Source organism: Ylistrum balloti, unplaced genomic scaffold, assembly GCF_031769215.1.
Source record: "Ylistrum balloti isolate Yb309-2 unplaced genomic scaffold, AGI_CSIRO_Ybal_v1 Utg369724, whole genome shotgun sequence".
Classification (NCBI taxonomy): Eukaryota; Metazoa; Mollusca; class Bivalvia; order Pectinida; family Pectinidae; genus Ylistrum; species Ylistrum balloti.
The window spans coordinates 3,365,997-3,388,016 of NW_026781942.1; the positions used below are offsets into that span (position 1 = coordinate 3,365,997).

General features: G+C 34.5%; 2 protein-coding genes across 2 annotated transcripts; both read left to right on the forward strand.

Annotated features, from left to right (window-relative positions):
- Nucleotides 1-603: 603 nt before the first annotated feature.
- Nucleotides 604-9,914, forward strand: LOC132565454 (actin-related protein 2/3 complex subunit 2-like). The gene is made up of 11 exons (XM_060230094.1): nt 604-758; nt 1,196-1,230; nt 2,268-2,326; nt 3,359-3,412; nt 4,222-4,267; nt 4,594-4,780; nt 5,166-5,259; nt 5,639-5,765; nt 6,279-6,379; nt 6,635-6,738; nt 7,074-9,914. Exons 1-11 carry the CDS (start codon nt 685-687, stop codon nt 7,096-7,098), a joined length of 906 nt encoding a protein of 301 aa, XP_060086077.1. The 5' UTR covers nt 604-684; the 3' UTR covers nt 7,099-9,914.
- Nucleotides 9,915-17,625: 7,711 nt separating this feature from the next.
- LOC132565577 (uncharacterized) lies at nt 17,626-18,511 on the forward strand. Its single transcript, XM_060230222.1, has 2 exons — nt 17,626-17,722; nt 18,237-18,511. Exons 1-2 carry the CDS (start codon nt 17,626-17,628, stop codon nt 18,509-18,511), a joined length of 372 nt encoding a protein of 123 aa, XP_060086205.1.
- The last annotated feature ends 3,509 nt before the right edge of the window (nt 18,512-22,020 follow it).

The following is a 22,020-nucleotide window of genomic DNA, read 5'->3' on the forward strand; positions in this document are numbered from 1 at the left end:
AGTGTATGTCTGATTGTGTGTGCCGTGTCAATAGCTGACGTGGATATAACGCGAAGATATTTTCATACACCAAATTTATCTTCAATTATTAATTCAAATCGGAACACATATTTCTTATACAAAATATCATCGCATTTACGTGAAAATTCTATTCCTCGGCGATTTCCTCGAGCCGAAATCGATTGATCATCACTTAAAAACGGCTTTCACTAGATAATAACCCAGATATCTTATCAAATACTACTCTTGGGGCATTATGCGACAATTTTAATACGATCCATTGCTGACCATGAGAGTGGGAGCAAAAATACATTAATTGGGCACCGACTTTGCAAAACTCGTGAAAGCATCGGTAGTTCTTAGCTTGCATTGAACTTTCGCGTTGTTTTTCCTCGGTTAACTGTGCTACGTGATGCAAACAAACTGGCCAGTGTTTTGTTCAAGAAAATCAGTCTTTATGAGTATAGACCCTGTTCAGGTTATTCGGTTATATGATTCATTGACAGGTAGGAGATATCCCATATTGGGCCCCGTTTCCTCCGTCGAATAATTTAACCAATAGAAACGTCCGTTACATATTGACTTCAGTGGTGAGTACTTCCTTTCCAATTTTGCTCACACACCCAACTTTGAAGTCTTCGGCATATAAATTTCGCCCCAGAACTGCCGCCTTTCCATGCAATCATGATTTTGCTGGAAATACAGAATCGTATTGTAGAAGAAACACTCACACTGAAAATCAAGAATGCCTTAGAAGGGTAAGTAATTGAAATATTGAAAATATTAGTCACCGGTGTTAAACTGACTTCCGTCTTCATTGAGGACAGTGTCGCCGAGCTAAAGAATATACAACTGAAGTATAACAGCAGATAACCATCGATACGATATGTTATTGTTGTTATGCTATTTAAAACAATGACAACTATCCTACCTAGTAGGTTTTCTTTTATCGCCTGATTTTACACCGTCATGAAGTTATTTCCTTCCCTTTTCCTGTTTGTTTCTGTAATATGAAATTTAACACGGCCGATCACATGATTATGTTCAGTGCATACACAGACTTTGCGTGGAGATACTCTAACAATATATGCACAGTATAGGTTTTATTATGAAATTCTCAATTCTGCGATTTATTTTTCACGTTTTTTCTCTTTGTGCGTGTTAAATAATGGTATGAAAATAATTTTCATTTCAGTGGTAAACCTGAAGCTATTGACATAACTATTGCAGGTAATGTATAATTTATCTTTCAGACTGAAGGTTTCTGACTATCAATCTGTGATTCTATTTCTGTCTTGGTTGGGGTTAATTATCAGAATTTCTCCTTATATAAAAAATGCCAAAGTTTAGTAACTTGTGTATGGGTCACCATTCAGGCAATGTTTTATACAGTATACAAAGGACAATAGTTGTGAATCATTCATTGATGGAAACATAAAGCGTTCTACTAACATTCATATGTGAAAAAGTAATAGAATGTTGCCAATTAAGTATTTCTACTCATTTTTCTTAACAACTTTACTTTTCAGCATATTTACAATGGCCAACACTATACAGTCTCTCTCTAGACTTGTTCTTGTAAGCCTATTATTTCCGCTAATCTCATGAGAGTTTACTTTGTGATAGATTTACAAGGATAACTCTAGAAAGGTTCAGTACAGTGGCAGTCATTGTAAATATGCTTGAAAATAAAGTTGTATGGAAAATTAATGGAAATACTTAGGCATCAGTGTGAATCTGCTACCTTGGTCTCTTTACAGCAGTGACCTTATTAATTTGACAATTTTCCTTTATTAGTGGCATTTGCATGAAATATTCCAACAAAAGAAAAAATCTAAAATACCTGAGAAGAACCTAGCTAGAACACATTGTAGCTTCACATTACTAAAGGAAGTATTTCCTTATCAGCCATTGACACATATCAGAGAAAATATGATGTCAAATATTCCATCAAGTTAAAGAAAACATCAGAGAGAAGTTTTGATTTCAGCCTAGGTATATAGCATCTCTCTAAGAATACAATTTCTATTCTGTTATTTTGTGAACGTAGATGGTGAAATATCTAGGAGAAGGGTAACTTTATCAACAATCTTGAAACTTGAACTGAATAGTTGTGGTAAGATTTATTTTTTATCTTCAATAAAACATCAGTTCTGAACTCCTCGTGTAGGCACTCATAAAACAAGTTCTCTTATATGTAATACTTGGCAACTAAGGCAATGATAAACGTCTTACTTAATGAATCTAATTTTTTTTCTCCGTTTCAGATTTTGATGGTGTCTTATATCACATATCAAATCCTGAGAATGACAAGTCCAAAGTCAGAGTAAGAAGATTCCATAGTTTTTCAAACTGTTCTTGTTCAACAATATTACAGTTCAAACTGCCATTTTCAATGAATTGCTGATGGCATCATTTTAATTTTCCTTTTTTTTACATTCATCAACGACACAAATATTATGGTATACTGTACGTGTCTGTGTCGAAAAATGAGTCATGACATTATTACATGTTTGAAACTTAAATTTTTTGCAGTAATTTTTGGTTAAAGTTTTGGAGCAGCTTTTTTTCACGGGTCTACAGTTCAGTCAGATACTTTGTTATTTTCCTAATTCTTAGCATGGATGTTAATATGGGGACTAACCATAACAAAATGGATTTGATTTATGATTTTTTTTTTTAATTTCTTAACCATTTGAAACTTTACATTTTATTGATCCTGGCTGACCCCCAAGGGCTGGTGGGTGGGTCAAAAAGGGTTGATTGGTCTTAAATTTACAACAAAAAAAAATTGTCAACACCCAAATATGGTAGAATCAAACACTCTTCCTTGTTGGAAGGATCTTAAGGTGTTTTGTGGAAATGGTGAATTTCATGACCTCTGGGTCTTGTTTTTCTCCCTGGGAAGGAGGTGAAGTTTACTATAGTTTTTACAGGAAAATTATTTTTTTTAGCATAATGTTATTTCTCATTGGAAATATCTTGGTAAGAATAATGAGTATAGGATGACAGTTTTGATGGTATGCATATATTGACATTGGATTTCTATCATCAATGTCATGCAATTCATTTTTCATGGAACTTGAAAGCTACTTACCCTTTAAGCTTTATATTCAGTATTGCTTATCTCAGGTGACTCTCAAGGCCCCTAGGCCTCTTATTACTGTGCCCTAAAAAATGAGTGAAATTGGCAGTTTGAAAATCTTCTTGATAAAGAAAAAGCCCAAAAGTGTGTCTAGTTCATTGTGTCTTGTTTTTATGTCAGTTATCGTGAACTGTAAATGGTAAAAGACAGAACCGTAAAAACTTTGTCATTTTGATTTGTGTTAATAGAACATATGTTTATGATTATTTGCAGGTCAGCATATCATTGAAGTTCTACAAGGAATTACAGGAACATGGAGCTGATGAGGTGTGTTATTTTATCCTTTCTACATTCAGTATCAAAAGCTGATACTGTAATTATACTAAGGAGTATTACAAATGGAATTAACCTAGAATCAATTTCTGTGCAATTCTATGAGGGCAGAATCTCTTTAAGATTCATCATAAATAATATGTGATAAGTATGGAAATATCAAATTGTGCAAACCTTGTCTAAATTTCCAGTTTATTTGTAATCATTTGAAGAAAGTTTTCCAAAGCTTCAGATTAATCATGATAAACTTGATCATTTGTCTTGGTAAATACATCTTTTTTTTCCTGGAGACTATTATGTAACACAATGCTGATTACCTCTTTAATGGAATGTGTTTACATTTTATTTCTGTGTGTTAAAGTCTTTTATACATGATACTGTTTTTCAGAAATTGTTGTTAAATGTTGTATGTAATAATAGTTAACTAGTATTATACCGATTTCTTACCTTCTCCTTGTTAATGACAATTATATAGAATGTCATATATACATATCTTTTACGAGCCTTTGATGTGGTCAATATTTTTCTACCAGGTTGATATAACACAATATTGACTGAAATCAAAGGTCCTTAATTTTAAATCATATTTGTACCAGTAATTTAATAACTACCTTGTGTATATTCATAAAATAAGTCTGGTATACATATGGTTTGGCTGTTCCAAAATTAAAAACTTGGGAGTCTATATGGCAATTGTTTATCTATTCAGACCAAGAGGAAATCTTTACATGTGTCATATTGTATATTATTTTTCTGATATGATAAATGAAAACCATTAAACTTACCATTGTTTCTGTTTACAGTTGATAAAGAGAGAGTATGGGTCCCTGCTGGTGCAAGGAGAAGATGGTATGTTATTATGGCAGAATTTGTTTGGAGATCCTGTCATTATTGCCTGTTTAAGAATTTCTCTTTTACCACAAGGATATGATTTGTGTTTGATAGATATAGTGTTAACTATAGGAATACAATGATACAAAGAAGTCAAAGAATTACAAAATCACAAACAACTTTCCACAGGAAGCCATCATCAATAGAAGGGGAAACGAGTCTCTGATGACCAGGATTACATGTACACATCTCTGACTACAGGGAAGGATTGATTCAGCACTAATAATAAAAGATGGAACACAATGTTGATTTTCTCACTGATTGTTGTCCTCTTTTGTCAACAGGGTACGATGTGTCGTTGCTTTTTGATTTGGAGAAACTGCCAGATGATTGGGAGGAAGCCGTACAGAAGGCTGGACTTCTCAAGAGAAATTGTTTTGCATCAGTGTTTGAAAAATATTTCGCTTTTCAAGAAAAAGGAGAGACTGGAAATAAGCGAGCTGTGATACCATACAGAGATGATGAAACCATGTAAGAATGAAAGATTAACTTTTCTTCTATAGCAATAAGAATTTACACACAATTAATGGTAAAGTCATATTTTAATTTTGACTCTAATCATTTTATAAGAGGCAATAAATGTGAAATGGGTGTGTTTGTTGCTTAATTTGATAATTACTTTGTAAATATATTTACCATGTCTTCTGTTGCAACAAGTTGTGTTGGTTTCCTTGGAAGATTCCTAAAGGTTTCCCTTGTACAGTATTATCACAATGTTGTGACATAAAATTTAGACATCTTGTTAAAAATACAAAACGTGGTTCTGTGTTGTAATATGAAAGTACTGAATTTCTTGTCACTGTCCGTTAAGTGTGTCAGCTTTTTAAAATAATTGTCACATATTAACTTGTTTCAGGTATGTGGAAGCGCTAAAAGACAGAGTCACCGTGATATTTAGTACGATTTTTAAAGATGATAGTGATATAATTATAGGCAAAGTATTTATGCAAGTAAGTATCAAACAATTTCAAATAGCAACAGTAATTGAAAACTTTATCTTAGGGTCAGTACTTGGATGAAGTAATTATTATTAATAATAACCAATGGTGAACTATAACGTTGTGAAAAAAAATGGAAGGAAACAGGAGTTAACTTAATCATGAGTTAGTGAAGGCATATTCCTTACTTCACCAGTTTCTACAGTGTTGATGCTCCAGGACCATTCCGTGTTTATGGGTTACTAACATTTTACGGAATTATTAGTGCTTACAGTGCTAACATGATAAAAATAAAGTCTTTTGAATTGTAAATTATGAAAGAACATTCTACTAGTTTTTACAACAGTTTACTGTGTACTTGGTATGACACTTTTTATGAATATTTTTTCAGGAATTCAAAGAGGTACGCAGGAAGCATCAACAAGCACCACAGGTGTTATTCACACATCGAGAACCTCCTGCAGAGCTCCAAGGCACACAGGCCCGTACTGGAGACAACATTGGCTACATCACATTTGGTAAGTAATGACATACTGGATTGAAATCAAACAACTTTTGAAGGTTATATTTTGGTGAGAGAAAAAAATGGTATTTTCTGAAGAATTTCTCTATGTCTTCAATATTACATGCTTTTTAAACATTTTGACATTATGTTAGTAAGAATGTCTTTTCTTCTGTGAAGGTGTGTTATATTTTTATGGTTTTATGGTTGGAGTTTATAGTTTTATATGCTATCCGCATCTTGTCCTTTATTGAAATCATCACTAACAATTTCCACTTCAAGGATTTCAAATAGAATCACTGGCAGTCAAGTATAGGAAAACTAACAATTGAATTATGTTTCAGGTTTTGAGGTTATTTTTATTGAGTAGGTGGCATTAATTTTCAACGCATGTTTAGTTTGAACTTTGTTGAATAGTTCGTTAGTAGGCAGAGACATATTTAAAAAATATTCCAGTCACACTGTGGAGACCGTTTACATGAGATTCCCTTACCTTTTATGTAAATATCGCCTGAATTATTGTTTACAGTGTTGTTTCCTCGTCACACAAAGCCTGACTGTCGAGACAATACAATCAATCTCATACACACGCTGAGGGACTACCTTCACTACCACATAAAATGCTCCAAGGTAAGGCCCACAGACTCTTGTCACTGTAAAATCTCTATCCTTATCAGTTACTTATCATTACCTTCAAATCTGCTAAATGTGTTTCACTCTTAAAATATCTGCAGGTGGAGAATGCATAAAATTTTTCCTGGATAGTATTTGCTTTTCACTTACTGGAAATATGCTGATAATGTGTTTTACCCAAATCCTGGTTTTTTTCAGAGAGATAAATAACTATTACATGATATTGTTTAACCTTTGTTATGTTGTTTGCAGGCTTACATTCACTCTCGCATGAGAGCAAAGACATCTGACTTCCTCAAAGTGTTAAACAGAGCTAGACCAGAACCTCAGAAGGATAGAGAAAGGAAAACAGTCACGTATGTATACCTAGTTATTTAATCATGATTTATAGTTGTCTGTCAGTGACAAACCCAATTTGAATGAAGTACTTGTTTACCTCAAATAAAAGTTAAATTTCCACAAAGCTTTATGATGTAATTGTTAACTAACACTAATTACGTACTTGTCTACCTCCTAGTTTAAAATGAAGAAAAGATGAGCAAAGTACCAACAGAAACTATCTGAAGATGTTTAAATATACCTAGCTGGCAAGGAGACATCAGATCTTGTTGTGATCAATGTTTTTGATATTACAGACAAATTTACTGTACCAGTATCTAGTTAACTAAAACTGCAACATTATTTTTTGCAGAGGAAAGACTTTTAGGCAGAATTAAGGTGCAAAGAACAATGCAGAGATTGGCGATATTCTAATGTGCATGATGATGAAGGACAAACAGACTTGGTGGGGACTTGGTGTTATCTCCCTTGCATGGGAGGTTGACATGAATGAGAGTGGGAGCGAGGGTACATGTGGAAGCTGATTGAGATAATGTGTCTGTTTCTCTTGTTTTACTTGTCTCTTTAGAACATTCCTTTATATGGTATTATAATCATTCAAAAATATTTGTTATCTCCTGAGTTCTAAAATAGCTGAAGTGCTAATGAAAATGACATCAGTATGTAAAGTGTAAGTATTGCGTTCCTGAGATTGGAGGAGAAAACTTCCTACCCAATACAAATAGAAAGAACTGATATCCCAAAGGATATACAAATTTGGTTCTAGGGATTTCTATAATACCCTAAAAAGATCTAGTGTAATTAAAAGTTATTTCATTAAGAGTGAAAGAAAATGTGATATTTACATAGGTCCTAACATATCTTTATTACATAAGACATCTATATACTAGATGCATATTATTAGATGTTAATTTTTAAATTGTCTGGAAAATATATAATGTGCTAATTCCAGGGATGCATTTTTGTGAATATACTCTTAAGGATATCTAGAACATATTTGTCATGCAAGTTAGTATTGTATATAATAAACAATATATGACAACTAAGCCAGTATATTTAGATCAAGAAATTATGAGACGAGAAATTGGGTGTTATCTCTTAGTTATTTCATAATTATTTACAGGAAATTGTAGCATTAGTTGTGAGTAGATGAATTTGTGGATGACCTTTTCCAAAACTGATTGTTTGCAGATTGATTAATAAAGAGAGTATGTTGGTCTGTTGATAAGTTACATTTTTAGACCCGCATTTCATAGTCCCTGTGGCAAAATGATTTAAGGCAAGGTGTTTTCTTTCACAGATATTTCATATCAATGTATTTTACACCAGTTACACAAAAATACGCATTACAGATAGAACACTCTCTGTACCTGTGTTTTATTATTATTATTATTATTTGCTATATGCCAGAGACATAGTAATGAGAAAAGATGATATTGTGTGTGAGAAACATTGTCCCATTGTTGCAAAATTGGGTACGAGAAGTTTTTGCAGACATAACTGATGATGATGTGGGCAAGCTTCTGGCTGCAGTGAATGTGATTTACCTTGATATCAGTTTCTGATTATAGTGTAATTAATATATGTATTGGAATTAAATTCATTTTGTTTAATACTTAAACAAACATACAAATCATATGTACAATTTTATGTTTTTCAAGATATGATGTATGATTTTCCTAGCAGAAGGACACTGTTTGTGATAGACTAGAAGACATTTGAGGGCTTACTGTAAGACTCTACTAGTACTAACCTGCAGGCAGATTTAACAAAATCACATTAGCCAAACTATACTTAATGCTAAAAATTAAAAAAAGATAAAATATGTAGAGGCTATGCTTTTTAAGCCATTAACAAAGGACTAGGCGCTAGTGAAGTAATCAAGGGAGGTAATCAAAATCAACGGTGACTGTTGTAGAACAGTTATACTTGTGTACAGAAATTAAACAGCATTTATATTCAACTCTCTGAAGACTTTTATTGTGTATGACAAATGTAATTCTGAACAGAATGTTTATGTTTCATGTGAAGTTCAGGGGTATGCATAGCCAGACCTTAGTTAGTGATGAGAAACGACACTCGGAAAATAAACAGATGTGTGAAGTTACACACATGACTTGAAATCGTATCTAGTGCTATCTGTGTATCACAGAATAAGTTGTCTCAAAAAAATATGATAAATGGGCATATAAATGGGTTTTGTTTTGAACTTCTAGTTGGAACATTTTTCTGAAACTCAAATTTGATCTCGAGGGTTCATTTTAGGAGAGAGTTTTTTCAGTGTCCAAAAAAGTCTCTGTCATGTTAGTATTTTGGAAATATAGGGAAAATAGTCTTGTTTAAAGTTTTTAAATGGTGTCTGAACAAAATAGGAGAGGCAACTGTTCTGAGAAAAAAACCACCTTGTGCCATAACGGAACCTCAGATGTTACTGCCAGGATAGATTGATTGGTTTAATTTCTAGTTTGTCTCTTTGTTTTTAAATATGGAATGATGCAAGTAAGAGTGTTTAAAAGAATACATGCAGGTCTTTAGTGTCAGGTTTTACATGTACATTTTGAAATTCTTTCTTTTGGTATTCCTTCTGTATAAGCATTTCATAATCCTGTTGAGACATTATTATTGAACATTTTCAAAAATTAATCAACAGTGATTATTTGAAATCACTGAAATGATTGCCAGAGTAGACAGTTTGTTCCTGAAATTTCATCCATTGTTAAATAAGATGAAATTTCATTAATTGAAAGCTGAAATGAGATTACATCAATTGACTGTTGAAATGAAATTTCATCTATTGACGATTGAGTTGAATTTCATTAATTGACAGGTGAGATGAAATTTCAAAAATTGACTGTTGAAATGAGATTTAATCAATTGACAGTTAAAGAAAAATTTCATTAATTGATGGTTGAGACAACTTTCATTAATTGACAGTTGAGATGAAATTTCATTAATTTGCAATTGAGAGGGAAATTAAAAATTTGACAATGGGTATGTTAAGTATGTCTGTTTGTTGGAAAGGTGGTTCATAGTAAGAGATGAAGTGCTATTATTACATAGTTCTTCTTTGTTCTAACTTATACTGAAATTGTACAAACTTTTGTATTATCTCCATAAGACTGAGCTTCGTTCATACATAATATGCTAATCAATCAGTCTCATTTTATTTCAATAATAAATTTATGATATTCTCTTCATGTTCTTGGAGTTATTTGAGTCTTAAAATCCATGAAATGAGGGCAAAGTTTTAACAAAAGGAATTTACTAGACTCCTGAAAATAAAAGCCAGTGTTCTGGGAGTGAAATTGCTTCTGCTTTATCAAGGAATCTTGCTTTAAAGAAAGACAATTGACAAAATCTGAAGGAACAATAGTAGCTTTGTTTGACATTAACCTTTTTTGAGACATTCAATGCAAATATGTTTTAGTATAATTTCTGAAGAATTTTTGTGTCAAGATAAATTGTTTCTCAATTATTATATACACCAGATAATGTTGACTTCTCCGTGGTTATATGGTAGATAATTGCAGATTACCATTAGGATGAACCTTGACCCCTATCCTACCAGTTTTGATATGGTACTATATAGCATGGTGAAGTTTTGGATTGGGATAAGGTTCCCCCTATGGTAGGTATAGCAATCTTCCCATGTCTCTCTGTTCAAGACAATGTCAGAATGATGGAACTGGAATGAAATAAAAGCATTGGGAATTACCAAATATAAATGTGCTGGATTTCCATCCACATACCAGAAACATTTTGTCCTGGTCCAATAACATCTTCCTCTTGTGCTCTATATATTGTCAATTTTAAGGACGTTTGAACCAAAGGGTAATGATGATCTATAACCATTGTGCTTCATCTGCTGTTTGCTGTGCGTAACCTTTTTACATTTTAAAATCCTCAAGTTCCAATAGTGGGATCGATCTCCAACTTGTCTGAAATGGTCCTAATCAAGTGTTGCTATTTTTTTAGGTTGGTCTGAAATCCAAGATGGCTGCCATGGTCACCATCTTGAAAAGCATATCTTAAATTTCTTCTCGAGTTCCACTGGTGCTATTGAGCTAAAAATTGGTTGGAATGTTAAGGAAAGGTAGCCAACAAAGTGTTGTTATTTTTCGACCTTGTCAAAACTTTGACATGGGAGGCCATTTCGTAACATGAATGTGCAATCATGGTTTTCCTGTGCAACAACTTTTTCAAACTTCTGAAGTTTCACCAGTGGAATTGAGCACAATCTTGTCTGAAATGATCCTGACCATGTGTCATTTTTCAGGTTTGTCTGAAATTCAAGATGGCTGCCATCTTGAAAAACATTTTAGTTGGATTGAGCTCCAATGTTACTGTCACAAAATAGGTAACACTTGTTCCAGTTCCCTTCTCCTCGCCAAAACTACCATCTGCTTAATGGAAAACAGCTTCTTAGTAAGGTATCATTCAAAGTTGAAAAAATAACCCTTCTCTCCCTACTGAAAGTTTTTGTCAGGTGACCTTAAGGCTGAGTGCATCTTGATAGCTGAATTGGCCTGTGTTGGTATAGACAGACCTTATAAGTCACATACACCACTAAGAGTCTTGAAAGAACAAAACTGTGATATGACAACTATACAATATTCGGTATAGATGTTTATTGTATGTACTACTGCAAGAGTAAATGTGCAAAAGTTGACGGACAGTTTGGTTTATTGTTGTTTTATGTCCTATTAACAGCCAGGGCCATGGATGTGCCAGGATTGGGGTGGTCTAAGAAAGCCGGGGTTTCCGGAAAATAACACCGACCTGTGACCACTACCTGGCAACTGTCCCAAGTAAGCCTTGAACCCGCATCTCCGAGGTGGAGGGCTGTTGATAAAGACGGTTATACACCTTCACTTCTCGGCCATCGTGGCCGCTTAACGTCTGAATGGACCGACGGACGCCCTCCGTTATATAATCAATAATCCGACCTTATAAATGGAAAGAACTCCGTAATTTTCCAGAAATACAGCATCAATAACTGCACACGCATCCATTAATCAGACACTGAAAAAGTACAAAAATAACAGGATTTTCATCAAGTTAAACAATTTAAAAAGTCTCTTTTTCTCAATATCACCAGAAATTACATGGGAGTTTAAAAAAGGGGAATATCGTTAAAACTAGGTGGAGGATATCTTGGTACTGGACATAGCTGTACCTGCTATGAAATCAACAATTAGGCGCCGTCATCCACGGTGTCCGCCTTTGTTTTATGTTCCAAGTCTCGGATGTTGTGTTTGGCAATGTTACAGAAAAAAAACATTGAAGAATTCGATGAAATACTCCAGGCGGGATTGACCTCTCTTCCTTTTTATATATGATGTATCTGTTCGTCTCTCGCTTTCATGTTTTCTTTTTCTTGATCTATTTTTGTGTCGAAGAAATACAGACTGAAGTGTAAGTAAGCGTGCGTCTATCTTTTGGTTCACGACGAACATAAACATTAATATTGCTGTGTTGAAATTAATGGAACGCATTAAGGAACGAACATTTTAATACAAGATTATTTACAACGCATGCCTTTGGTAATATAAATGATACATTGTTAGATATTCTATAACCTTCTTGTACAACATTACAAACACTGTCTGTGTCCATGATACTACTGCGGCAGTTTATTAATTCTTCAAAAATATTGTATTATGTCGGAAATACATTGACAGTGTTTTTAATGTAAACACGAGCCATACTGAAATACCTTATTGAATGACACTGGTATCAACACTGTTATTGAAAATGAAATGACATGCCGACGAGTATCACTTCAAGAAGTAGGAAGGACTCCGAGACAGACAATGGTGCCAGCCATATTTAAATGGAGGTTAGTTACCCGATAGTTATTTCTGTTATCATAAGTATTATAAAATTTGCACTTCTGCAACACTTTCGATACTGGTCGTCGACCTGTTTTTGCCAAGTACCAACTCGCCGATGCCTTGTGGGTGATGTTTGTTAATTTGTACATAACTTGCGACTTTTCCAGAATTTTTAAAGCAAAGTTTTTGCATTGTTAGTAAAAATCTTCGTGTCGAAATATCACGATCTTACCGACGAAACGTGGCTGGTTTTTTTTATTCTTGGCGAGGATGACGGTTGACGACTAGTAAATCTTTATTTGATTCAGGTCATGTAACCTAATGTGAAACAAGGATTTTATTTCTGTTTTTCTGGTTTAATTCATCACTTACAATATACAAATATGGGTTTCAGTTCACAGATGAAAACAAATCATCTAGAAGTCATTGTTTTCACGGTAATCTTATATGCTTTACTTACGTTTCCATGGTTATTGTCCATTTACAAGGGTCGTTTGCTGACCTAGTTTCAGTTAATTAAAAACTTACCATTGAGCTTATACCTTCATACTTACCATGGAAGCATCTTTGCTCTTTGTTTCTCAAAATTCGAATGCTTTAAAACTTTTCAACTTGCTGGCTTTGAGTGAAAAAAATAAATGCACGCATGTGCAATAATAAGAAATCAACACCGTGAAACGGTTATCTGTAAGAATGTTAGAAAGACAACAAACGGGCTTCGATTGACTGATGTCACGATCGTCCTTAGGCGAGGTCCAGTCAAAATATCGATTTCATTTATTAATTGACATCTCCCTAGAAACACAGAGGACAAGATGGAAAAATTGGTGTGGATCGGAGAGTGATTTATTTTCTGTAAACTCAAAGCTTTATTTTGTATAGTTTGGGGAGTACCTTATACTCAATCTGATGCGTTCAGACACCCACAGAGATGATGTTTGGTATTGTTTTGTATTTCAGCGAGGCTGTGAAAATGTTGGCAGTAGGTTTCAATGTTTGTAGTATGGTCCCTTCTCAGTTTGGTCGGAAGCTTGTACATCGCTGACCTCCCAGTGATGGCTAGGTTGTATCATTTGACGGGACACTTTATCCAATCAGCCCTATATAACATGCGATGGTCGTCCCGCATGATGTTCAGTGATATAACAACCACTACTTCAAGGATATCCTGTCACAAAATGACACTGTCTGTTCCCGAGCCGACAACGGTCTGGTGCTAGATAGATGCTTTCAACTTCTATTTCCGAAAAGTTTAATTCAATATATTTCATATCACATGACCTGTCATTACAATGTATATCTGTCTCATGTTGCGCTCTTCGTAGTTAACATATAACATATACGAATAAATAACAGAACTTTTTCACGTTTAGTTATAATAAGTGCCACAATGTATGACCGAATTCTAAACCAAACAAAACATTTTACAGATTGCACCTAGTTAGACCAAACTCCTATGCCCCGTGCAATAGAAAGTGAATGCGCCATTTAAATACATACATCTGTATATCGGTTTGTTATTTGAACAAGAGGTTATTACGTGCTATATCAAGCAGAGAAAATCTGGTCGAAGGTTGAAGAAAATTGATAACCTTTTTATCATAGATTGAAAATCGAACGAATTGGTTACTGCAAATTCAAAAATCTTAACCGAAATATCAGCACAATGATAAATACAGATGTCAGAATTTGTTTTCTGGTATTTATAGGCTGTACACTTTACGTTCTAAAGATGTGAATAAGTCAGGATATAGATATAGAGAAATAAAGACCACATGGTTTTTTTCGAAGTTACGCTTTTGGTATAGTCCAACAGCACCACATTGGTTCGAGACGAATGAACATTGAACCATATCATATACCATATGACGTGTTTATATGAACATTGAACCATATCATATATCACATGACTTATTTCTATGAACATTGAACCATATTATGTATCACATGACGTATTTATATGAACATTGAACCATATTATACATCACGTGACGTATTTATATGAACATTGAACCATATTATACATCACATGACGTATTTATATGAACATTGAACCATATTATGTATCACATGACGTATTTATATGAACATTGAACCATATCATATATCACATGACTTATTTCTATGAACATTGAACCATATTATACATCACATGGCGTATTTGTATGAACATTGAACCATATTATGTATCACATGACGTATCTATATGAACATTGAACCATATTATGTATCACATGACGTATTTATATGAACATTGAACCATATTATACATCACATGACGTATTTATATGAACATTGAACCAAATTATACATCACATGACGTATTTATATGAACATTGAACCATATTATACAACACATGGCGTATTTATATGAACATTGAACCATATTATGTGTCACATGACGTATTTATATGAACATTGAACCATATTATGTATCATATGACGTGTTTATATGAACATTGAATAATATTACGTATCTGTCCCAGTAGTACTGGTGTCTCTTTCAAGATATATTTCAAGTCCAAGCAAGTTAATGCTTGCATATGAAGCTTCTATTCGTTGTAATTGAAACACTTTTAAAGTTGGTTGCCTGAAGTTCCTGTGTAAGTAAAGCAGTACTTTATTTCTTGTAATGATTGAAATCCTTTGTTTTAGATGTCAACCGTGGTACAAAAAAAAATCTGTATTTACGATACTTACCATAAAACACTTGTACCCTTACCACACCAGGAGATATTAAAGAGTTTTGTGAGAGCCTAGCACATTTTCCCTGTGGAAAGGTAAAATACACAACACCTATTATACATCATTGTCTTAGCTACCGATTTCATGAAGGATCACATTGCTGCCTGCGAATTCTTTACTCACAGTACCTTGTTGGAGATATATAACCCCGGTGAGTAGGTAAAATGGACAAAAAATGAATATAGAGAGGTGATACATCCTAGTCCTGAAAGGTCAATCAGTCAGACTGGTTGAGTAGCGAGTGACTGCCGTCTGTAGGAAGTAGTCCCTCTTCTTCTTAACTCATCAAACGGTGGATGAAGTTAATACAAAGTGGCAGGGAGAGTTAAGATGATGACTCCTGATCAGGACGTCCATCACCTAGCTAGTGTTGGCCCGGAAATCACTGACACTACACAAACACTAGTGATATGACACCACCATATTACTTATTATGAGTAGGTAGAAGTAGCAGACATATATATTACTCGTCATATTTCATCATAAACTACACAACATGTGCAAGATAGGTCCTAAAAATGCTCTTGGATGACATGAATCATTGGAGAGACATCATCAGCGGAACCTTACTAACTCGATACAACGCCAACCCAGACGATTTTCTTTTCAGAGTTGTTATATGTGATAAAAACTGGCTTTGTCGTAATGACTCGGAGAATGCACAGGAATTAATGAAATGGAAACAAGCCACATTAATTAAAAGACCCCGTGTCCACCAAGAACGGGGACAGTATAGGGGTGTTTCACACCGACTACCTGCCCCATTAGAACCATAATGTATGTAATTTGCCGAACAGGTGCGTCATTCAATCGAGGAGAAACACCGCGGAAAATTCGTGGGAGAATCTGTTTCACTAAGACTGCAATGGAAGCTGTGCCCGACTTCTTTCTCCAGACCTAGCTCTAGAAGACATCCTTCTCTATACCAGTCTGAAAATAATACCATTTAGAACAGGCGATTTGAGGATGATTAGCTGAGTACTGTTGTGGAGGGTTGATTAGGGAACCAAGATGTTGAGTTCTACCGATCGAGTATCAATGACTGCACAAACTGGACAGAATAAGCGTGTGGAGTTCGAAGGGGACTATGTTGAAAAAATAAAGCCGTATAAATCTAAATATCTCGCTCATTCTTTGTGAGACTCCATTTTGATATCCCTTCGTATGCTCATTTGACCCAGTGTGAAGAGAAAAATGTTCCTTTTCTGTAATTAGTTTCAAAGTGTCTGTAGCATTCATCAAACGAATCACACGTTTCAATGGCGAAGTACAATGTTTCACATTGACGGTCAACATCAATTTTGGATTAATATTATATAACGTCAAAACCCTTTTGTACTTATGGGCAAAGATGATTTTCATCCAAGTGCAGAACATTGCACAATAACCCACAAATCCATACCATGGATAAGGCCAGAATGGCGATCGGTACTACCGCTCAGTGTGTTTTGTCATCGGCGTCTTGATATGTCCCCTCCGGACCACGTACACGCCAATTCATACATTTTAACCATATAAGTAATAGAAAGCGCAATATTTCAAATGCAAATGTTCCCATTTATTTTCCATCAAAATTGAATGTTCCTAGCATGCTTTCCATAATTCCCCACGTTACACTTTAAATGTGTCTAAATACGTTGTTTTCCTTCATTTCTTGATCCCGAAGAAAGTCAAACAACATTCCCAGACAATGTGATTTTCGTAGACGTTTTGCCCGTTCCAATCATCCGTCATATATTTTCCTTTAAGTTACAGTATAATTACGATGTATTTCAGAAATCAACGTTAATATGTACATATAAAGTTCATATATGAAATTAAATTTCCACATGTTTCATTTCTCGTTACATATGTGAAAATAAATCCAAAATTAAATGACAGCATTACTTGTGTATGTAATTCTAAAATCAAATAAATAGATAAATAAATTCGTTTAAAAAGTGCTTAGAATAGTTTTGGTTTTATTTTAATGACCTTCCACCGGGCATAGAACATGTCACAATTTTTGAATCAGAGCGACACATTTCCAATTCCTAAAAATACATAAACCGTGTAATCTGCTTCATGCACGTGCTTATAAACATATATGATCACAACCGGGCTACACAGACAGGTAAGACAGACAGACTCACAAACAATCTTATATGTTATAATGTTGCTGCCTTGTTTAAATTATTACTCAGATATTACACGTAAACGAATGGGCCAGGAATGCTACATTGCATCGCAGCCACCGATAGCGGAAATATAACAAGCGCGTGATTCTACGCACGCGGTGATGTAAATTTCTGCCGTGTGTTACAAACAACGATACTGAAAAACAACATGTGCTCATACAGTGCAAGTCCAAACAATCGCCTGACTCCATTTCGAGTAGAACTATCTTCATGTGTGTTCCGAAGTCTTCTTTGTTGCAGTTTAAGTGAGTGGATATATAATGCCATTGTGATAATTATTAGCATCATAACAGTCTCTTAGATACCTGTACAATGCATTTTCTGTATGTAGCCGGATGCACGTGAGCTAATACAGACAAAGTTCACCGTCCCGGGGCCAGTGGTTGTAAATCGACAATGTACAAGTTTATCAGGGGAGGGGTTCTGTCCAAAAAGGGTGAGATTAAGTGGATATCAAATTTTACTTACATTGTAAAAATTTAAAAAGAAGAAAAAGAAATGCAACAAAAAAACAAAACAGATTTCTTTTTGTCCGGATTTGGATTAACCTGCATTTAGTTCTACACCCTCTTTTTCTGAAGCTTAAAGTTTGAAAGGCTTTTAGCATGCAAGAGTAAAAGAAAATATTGAAATTGTTTCATATCTTATATTTAAAGATTCCTTGCAATTAAAAGAAAAAAAATGCCTTAAATGGAATTAAGAAAAGTGAGAAAAAAGACAAAAATATTATTAATGTTGCTATTGTTGGTATGTTTTTAGATCTAGATAGTCCATTGAAGGAAGTAAATGGAGGAATTCCCTTCAGAGGATTTGTATGTGGAAAGTTTCAGCCTTCCACAGGATTAGTGTCTCTACTGGACGCAAACATGGATGGAATTCCTCCACCAGCTCCTTATGCTGACAAGCCAAGTCGGAGAGATCGGTATAGAAGGATTAGGACAAGGGCCACCAAGGAACAGGGATATGGAAACCATTCAGGAACAGATTTTATCCGGGCAGTAGGACCTTCACTTTCCTGTCCAAATAGTAAGTGAAGTTTGTTATTTCCTACAACTAACCCCAAAATGTCTGCATTTGATGACATTTTAAATTTCAGATGATGAAGTAATGTTTTGAATTTCAGTTGATGAAGTGATGTTTTGATTTTCAGTTCCTCACAATACTATGTGCATGTTTTAGTTAGCATGAAATATGTTTGTCATTCATACCAACTATAAATGACATATCAACAGTTCATTGCTTATATATTTACATACTGTCTAGGGCTGATCATGACTTCAAATAAAATAAAGTACTGATTATCAGCTGTGTGATCATTCAAGTTGAACAGCCATTTTGATGTTAAGTCATCACCTTTTTCATCCTAATGGTATTGACATTGTAATGATCACATGCTAGGTGGCATTAATTGTACCGTAAATCACACCATTTCTGGTTAGTTTATAAACATATCAAAGGATTGTCATGCAAATGTAGATGTTTTGAATTATTTCAGCTTCCACATCAAAATCTGACTTCTGAAGTAATAAAAGTCCCTGATTTATCTGGATACAAAAGAGTGTGTCTGTAAAGCCAGAAGTCACAGCAGCTTCACAAGGAAACATTTCCTCTTGAACCACAAAGAATAAAGACAGATTCAGGTGTTAGATTTTATTGTATAAGATACAGTTTGTTGAGAAATGATTACATCAGATGTTTTCACATCTTGTGAATGGTAGTTTCTAAGTACTTTATACAAATACATTAATTAATACCTCTAGTTGAGTCAGAAGCAAGTGACTAGATGGTTCACTACTGTGACACATACCTCTGGCTGAGTCAGTAATAAGTGTCTAGATGGTTCACCACTGTGACATATACCTCTAGCTGAGTCAGTCACAAGTGACTAAATAGTTCACCACTGTGACATACCTCTAGCTGAGTCAGTAACAAGTGGCTAGATGGTTCACCAATGTGACACATACCTCTAGCTGAGTCAGTAACAAGTGACTAGATGATTCACCACTGTGACATACCTCTAGCTGAGCCAGTCACAAGTAACTAGATGGTTCACCACTGTGACATACCTCTAGCTGAGTCAGTCACAAGTGACTAGATAGTTCACCACTGTGACATACCTCTAGCTGAGCCAGTCACAAGTAACTAGATGGTTCACCAATGTGACACATACCTCTAGCTGAGTCAGTAACAAGTGACTAGATGATTCACCACTGTGACATACCTCTAGCTGAGCCAGTCACAAGTAACTAGATGGTTCACCACTGTGACATACCTCTAGCTGAGTCAGTCACAAGTGACTAGATAGTTCACCACTGTGACATACCTCTAGCTGAGCCAGTCACAAGTAACTAGATGGTTCACCACTGTGACCTACCTCTAGCTGAGTCAGTCACAAGTGACTAGATGGTTCACCACTGTGGCATACCTCTAGCTGAGTCAGTAACAAGTGGCTAGATGGTTCACCACTGTGACACATACCTCTGGCTGAGTCAGTAACAAGTGTCTAGATGGTTCACCACGGTGACATACCTCTAGCAGAGTCAGTAACAAGTGACTAGATGGTTCACCACTGTGACATACCTCTAGCTGAGTCAGTCACAAGTGTCTAGATGGTTCACTACTGTGACATACCTCTAGCTGAGTCAGTCACAAGTGTCTAGATGGTTCACCACTGTGACACATAATTCTAGCTGAGGCAGTAAAAGTGTCTAGATGGTTCACCACTGTCACATACCTCTAGCTGAGTCAGTAACAAGTGTCTATGTTGAAACGCTGTCAAAATTAACATCCAATTTTAATTGTCAATAATCTTTAAATTTTCAAAGAGATAAGAATGTTGGAAACTGATTTTTCTACCCAATATTTTATTGTGGTTTTGCTCTAGGCTCTCTCATCATCAATTGAAACTCTGATATTTTAGTCATCATTATAAGTGAAGTGTTTTCCTAACATTTCAAAAGGTCTATGAAAATAGCAAAAGTACCAAGAGATCTGGACTGGAGTCTGTTGAGGTAATTTATGGTTTAAATCTCATAAAAATTCTTTAACACGCTGGTGGTAGCTTGAAGGGAATTCAATTAAGATGTGTAAACATCCTTAGGGAAACAAATATACAGATAGGATAAAAACCATAAAAAACAAATATTTCTGGTATAAGATATGTGATCTCTTAACAAATCCATCGAGAAGTGTTTCAAATTGCCACAAAATATCTACAGTAATGCTCTAGATGTGTTTATGTTCTACAGAAATACAAGTCGTTATTACTGTTAGGATTTCAAAAGGAAAAATCTTCAAACAGATTGACGATCAGCTTTGTGTAATGTTTTCTTCATCTTTCTCCTTCCTTTAATGTGTGATCCTCGGCTGTATGTAGGTTTAGAGTTTGAATGCAAAGGGTTGATATATGATAGAAAGTAAAATGCGGTTTGATTATTCTGGGATTGATGCGAGTATTTGAAATATTGAAGATGTAAGGTATAAGCTATTTTAAGAGATAAGGAATTATCTGTAATATTCATATTTGAGTTATCTTTTTGACTCAGATATAGAAAAGTCAGTTTTATACAGTGTAGTAAGAGTTCTTGAATTTTGATGAGAATAAAATCCCTAATGCTGAAGTATTCTTGTCTATTTTCAAAATGTTTGAATATCTATTATGAGATGATGGCCTTTCTATTCAGTGACTACTGTCAAAGAATCAATTTCTTTGAGGCTCAAATTTTATGGTTTTCCAAAAATATGCGTTTTTGTTGGCACCAAACTTTTTTGATAAATGTTGATCACAAAGTTAGCTTATACTACAATCCATGTCTACTTTATCTGTTTATATCATGGACATATAGATGGTGGTTAAGCATAGACCAATGAAAATAAATTCCCCACAAAACTGATTGTTTTTCAGTATATCCAAAACAATTTTGCATGTTGCACATTTGTTATATTACCTACTATGACACGAGGGGTTTGATGATGAAATGAGGTCACATGCTCAAAGATTACAATGTGACGTGACAAAGGAGACTATAGGTACAGGAACAGAAATACATTATTTTCCAGAATAGTCAACCTTGTGATAAAAAGGATCTAATATTCTGTTTCCTTTTGATATGTGGTTTATAAAACTCTTTACAAATTTTTTTATTTTATCTAGCCAAAGGCTTGCTAAACTTAAGCTCCGTTCATAAATTACGTTATTGAATGGAAACTCAATAAGATTTTAAAAGCCTATGAAATTTGGAAGATAATTTTAATGAAGATTAAATTATGATTGCAATGTGTTTAAATTCTTAGGAATGTTTTGAAGATTTACATTTTTTGATTTTTTTTCTGTTTTATCTTACATAATTGATTAGGTTTCCTTGTAAACATATTTTCATAAGTTCTAAAAATTATAATTATCATATAATGTCTTTCAGATGAAAATGTGGAAACTTACTTCAGTAATAGACTTGGATTTAGAAAATGACTTATTTGTTCTTGAATGTCTTTGGCATTCACCACAAAATTTAAGTTATATTTAATATGATGTTTGGGCAGATCA

Coding starts and splice junctions, on each gene's coding strand:
- LOC132565577 (XM_060230222.1), top strand. CDS start 17,626: ATGTGCTCATACAGTGCAAGTCCAAACAATCGCCTGACTCCATTTCGA. Junction 17,723..18,236: donor TCTTCTTTGTTGCAGTTTAA/GTGAGTGGATAT, acceptor GTATGTTTTTAG/ATCTAGATAGTCCATTGAAG.
- LOC132565454 (XM_060230094.1), top strand. CDS start 685: ATGATTTTGCTGGAAATACAGAATCGTATTGTAGAAGAAACACTCACA. Junction 1,231..2,267: donor TATTGACATAACTATTGCAG/GTAATGTATAAT, acceptor TCTCCGTTTCAG/ATTTTGATGGTGTCTTATAT. Junction 3,413..4,221: donor AGGAACATGGAGCTGATGAG/GTGTGTTATTTT, acceptor TTCTGTTTACAG/TTGATAAAGAGAGAGTATGG.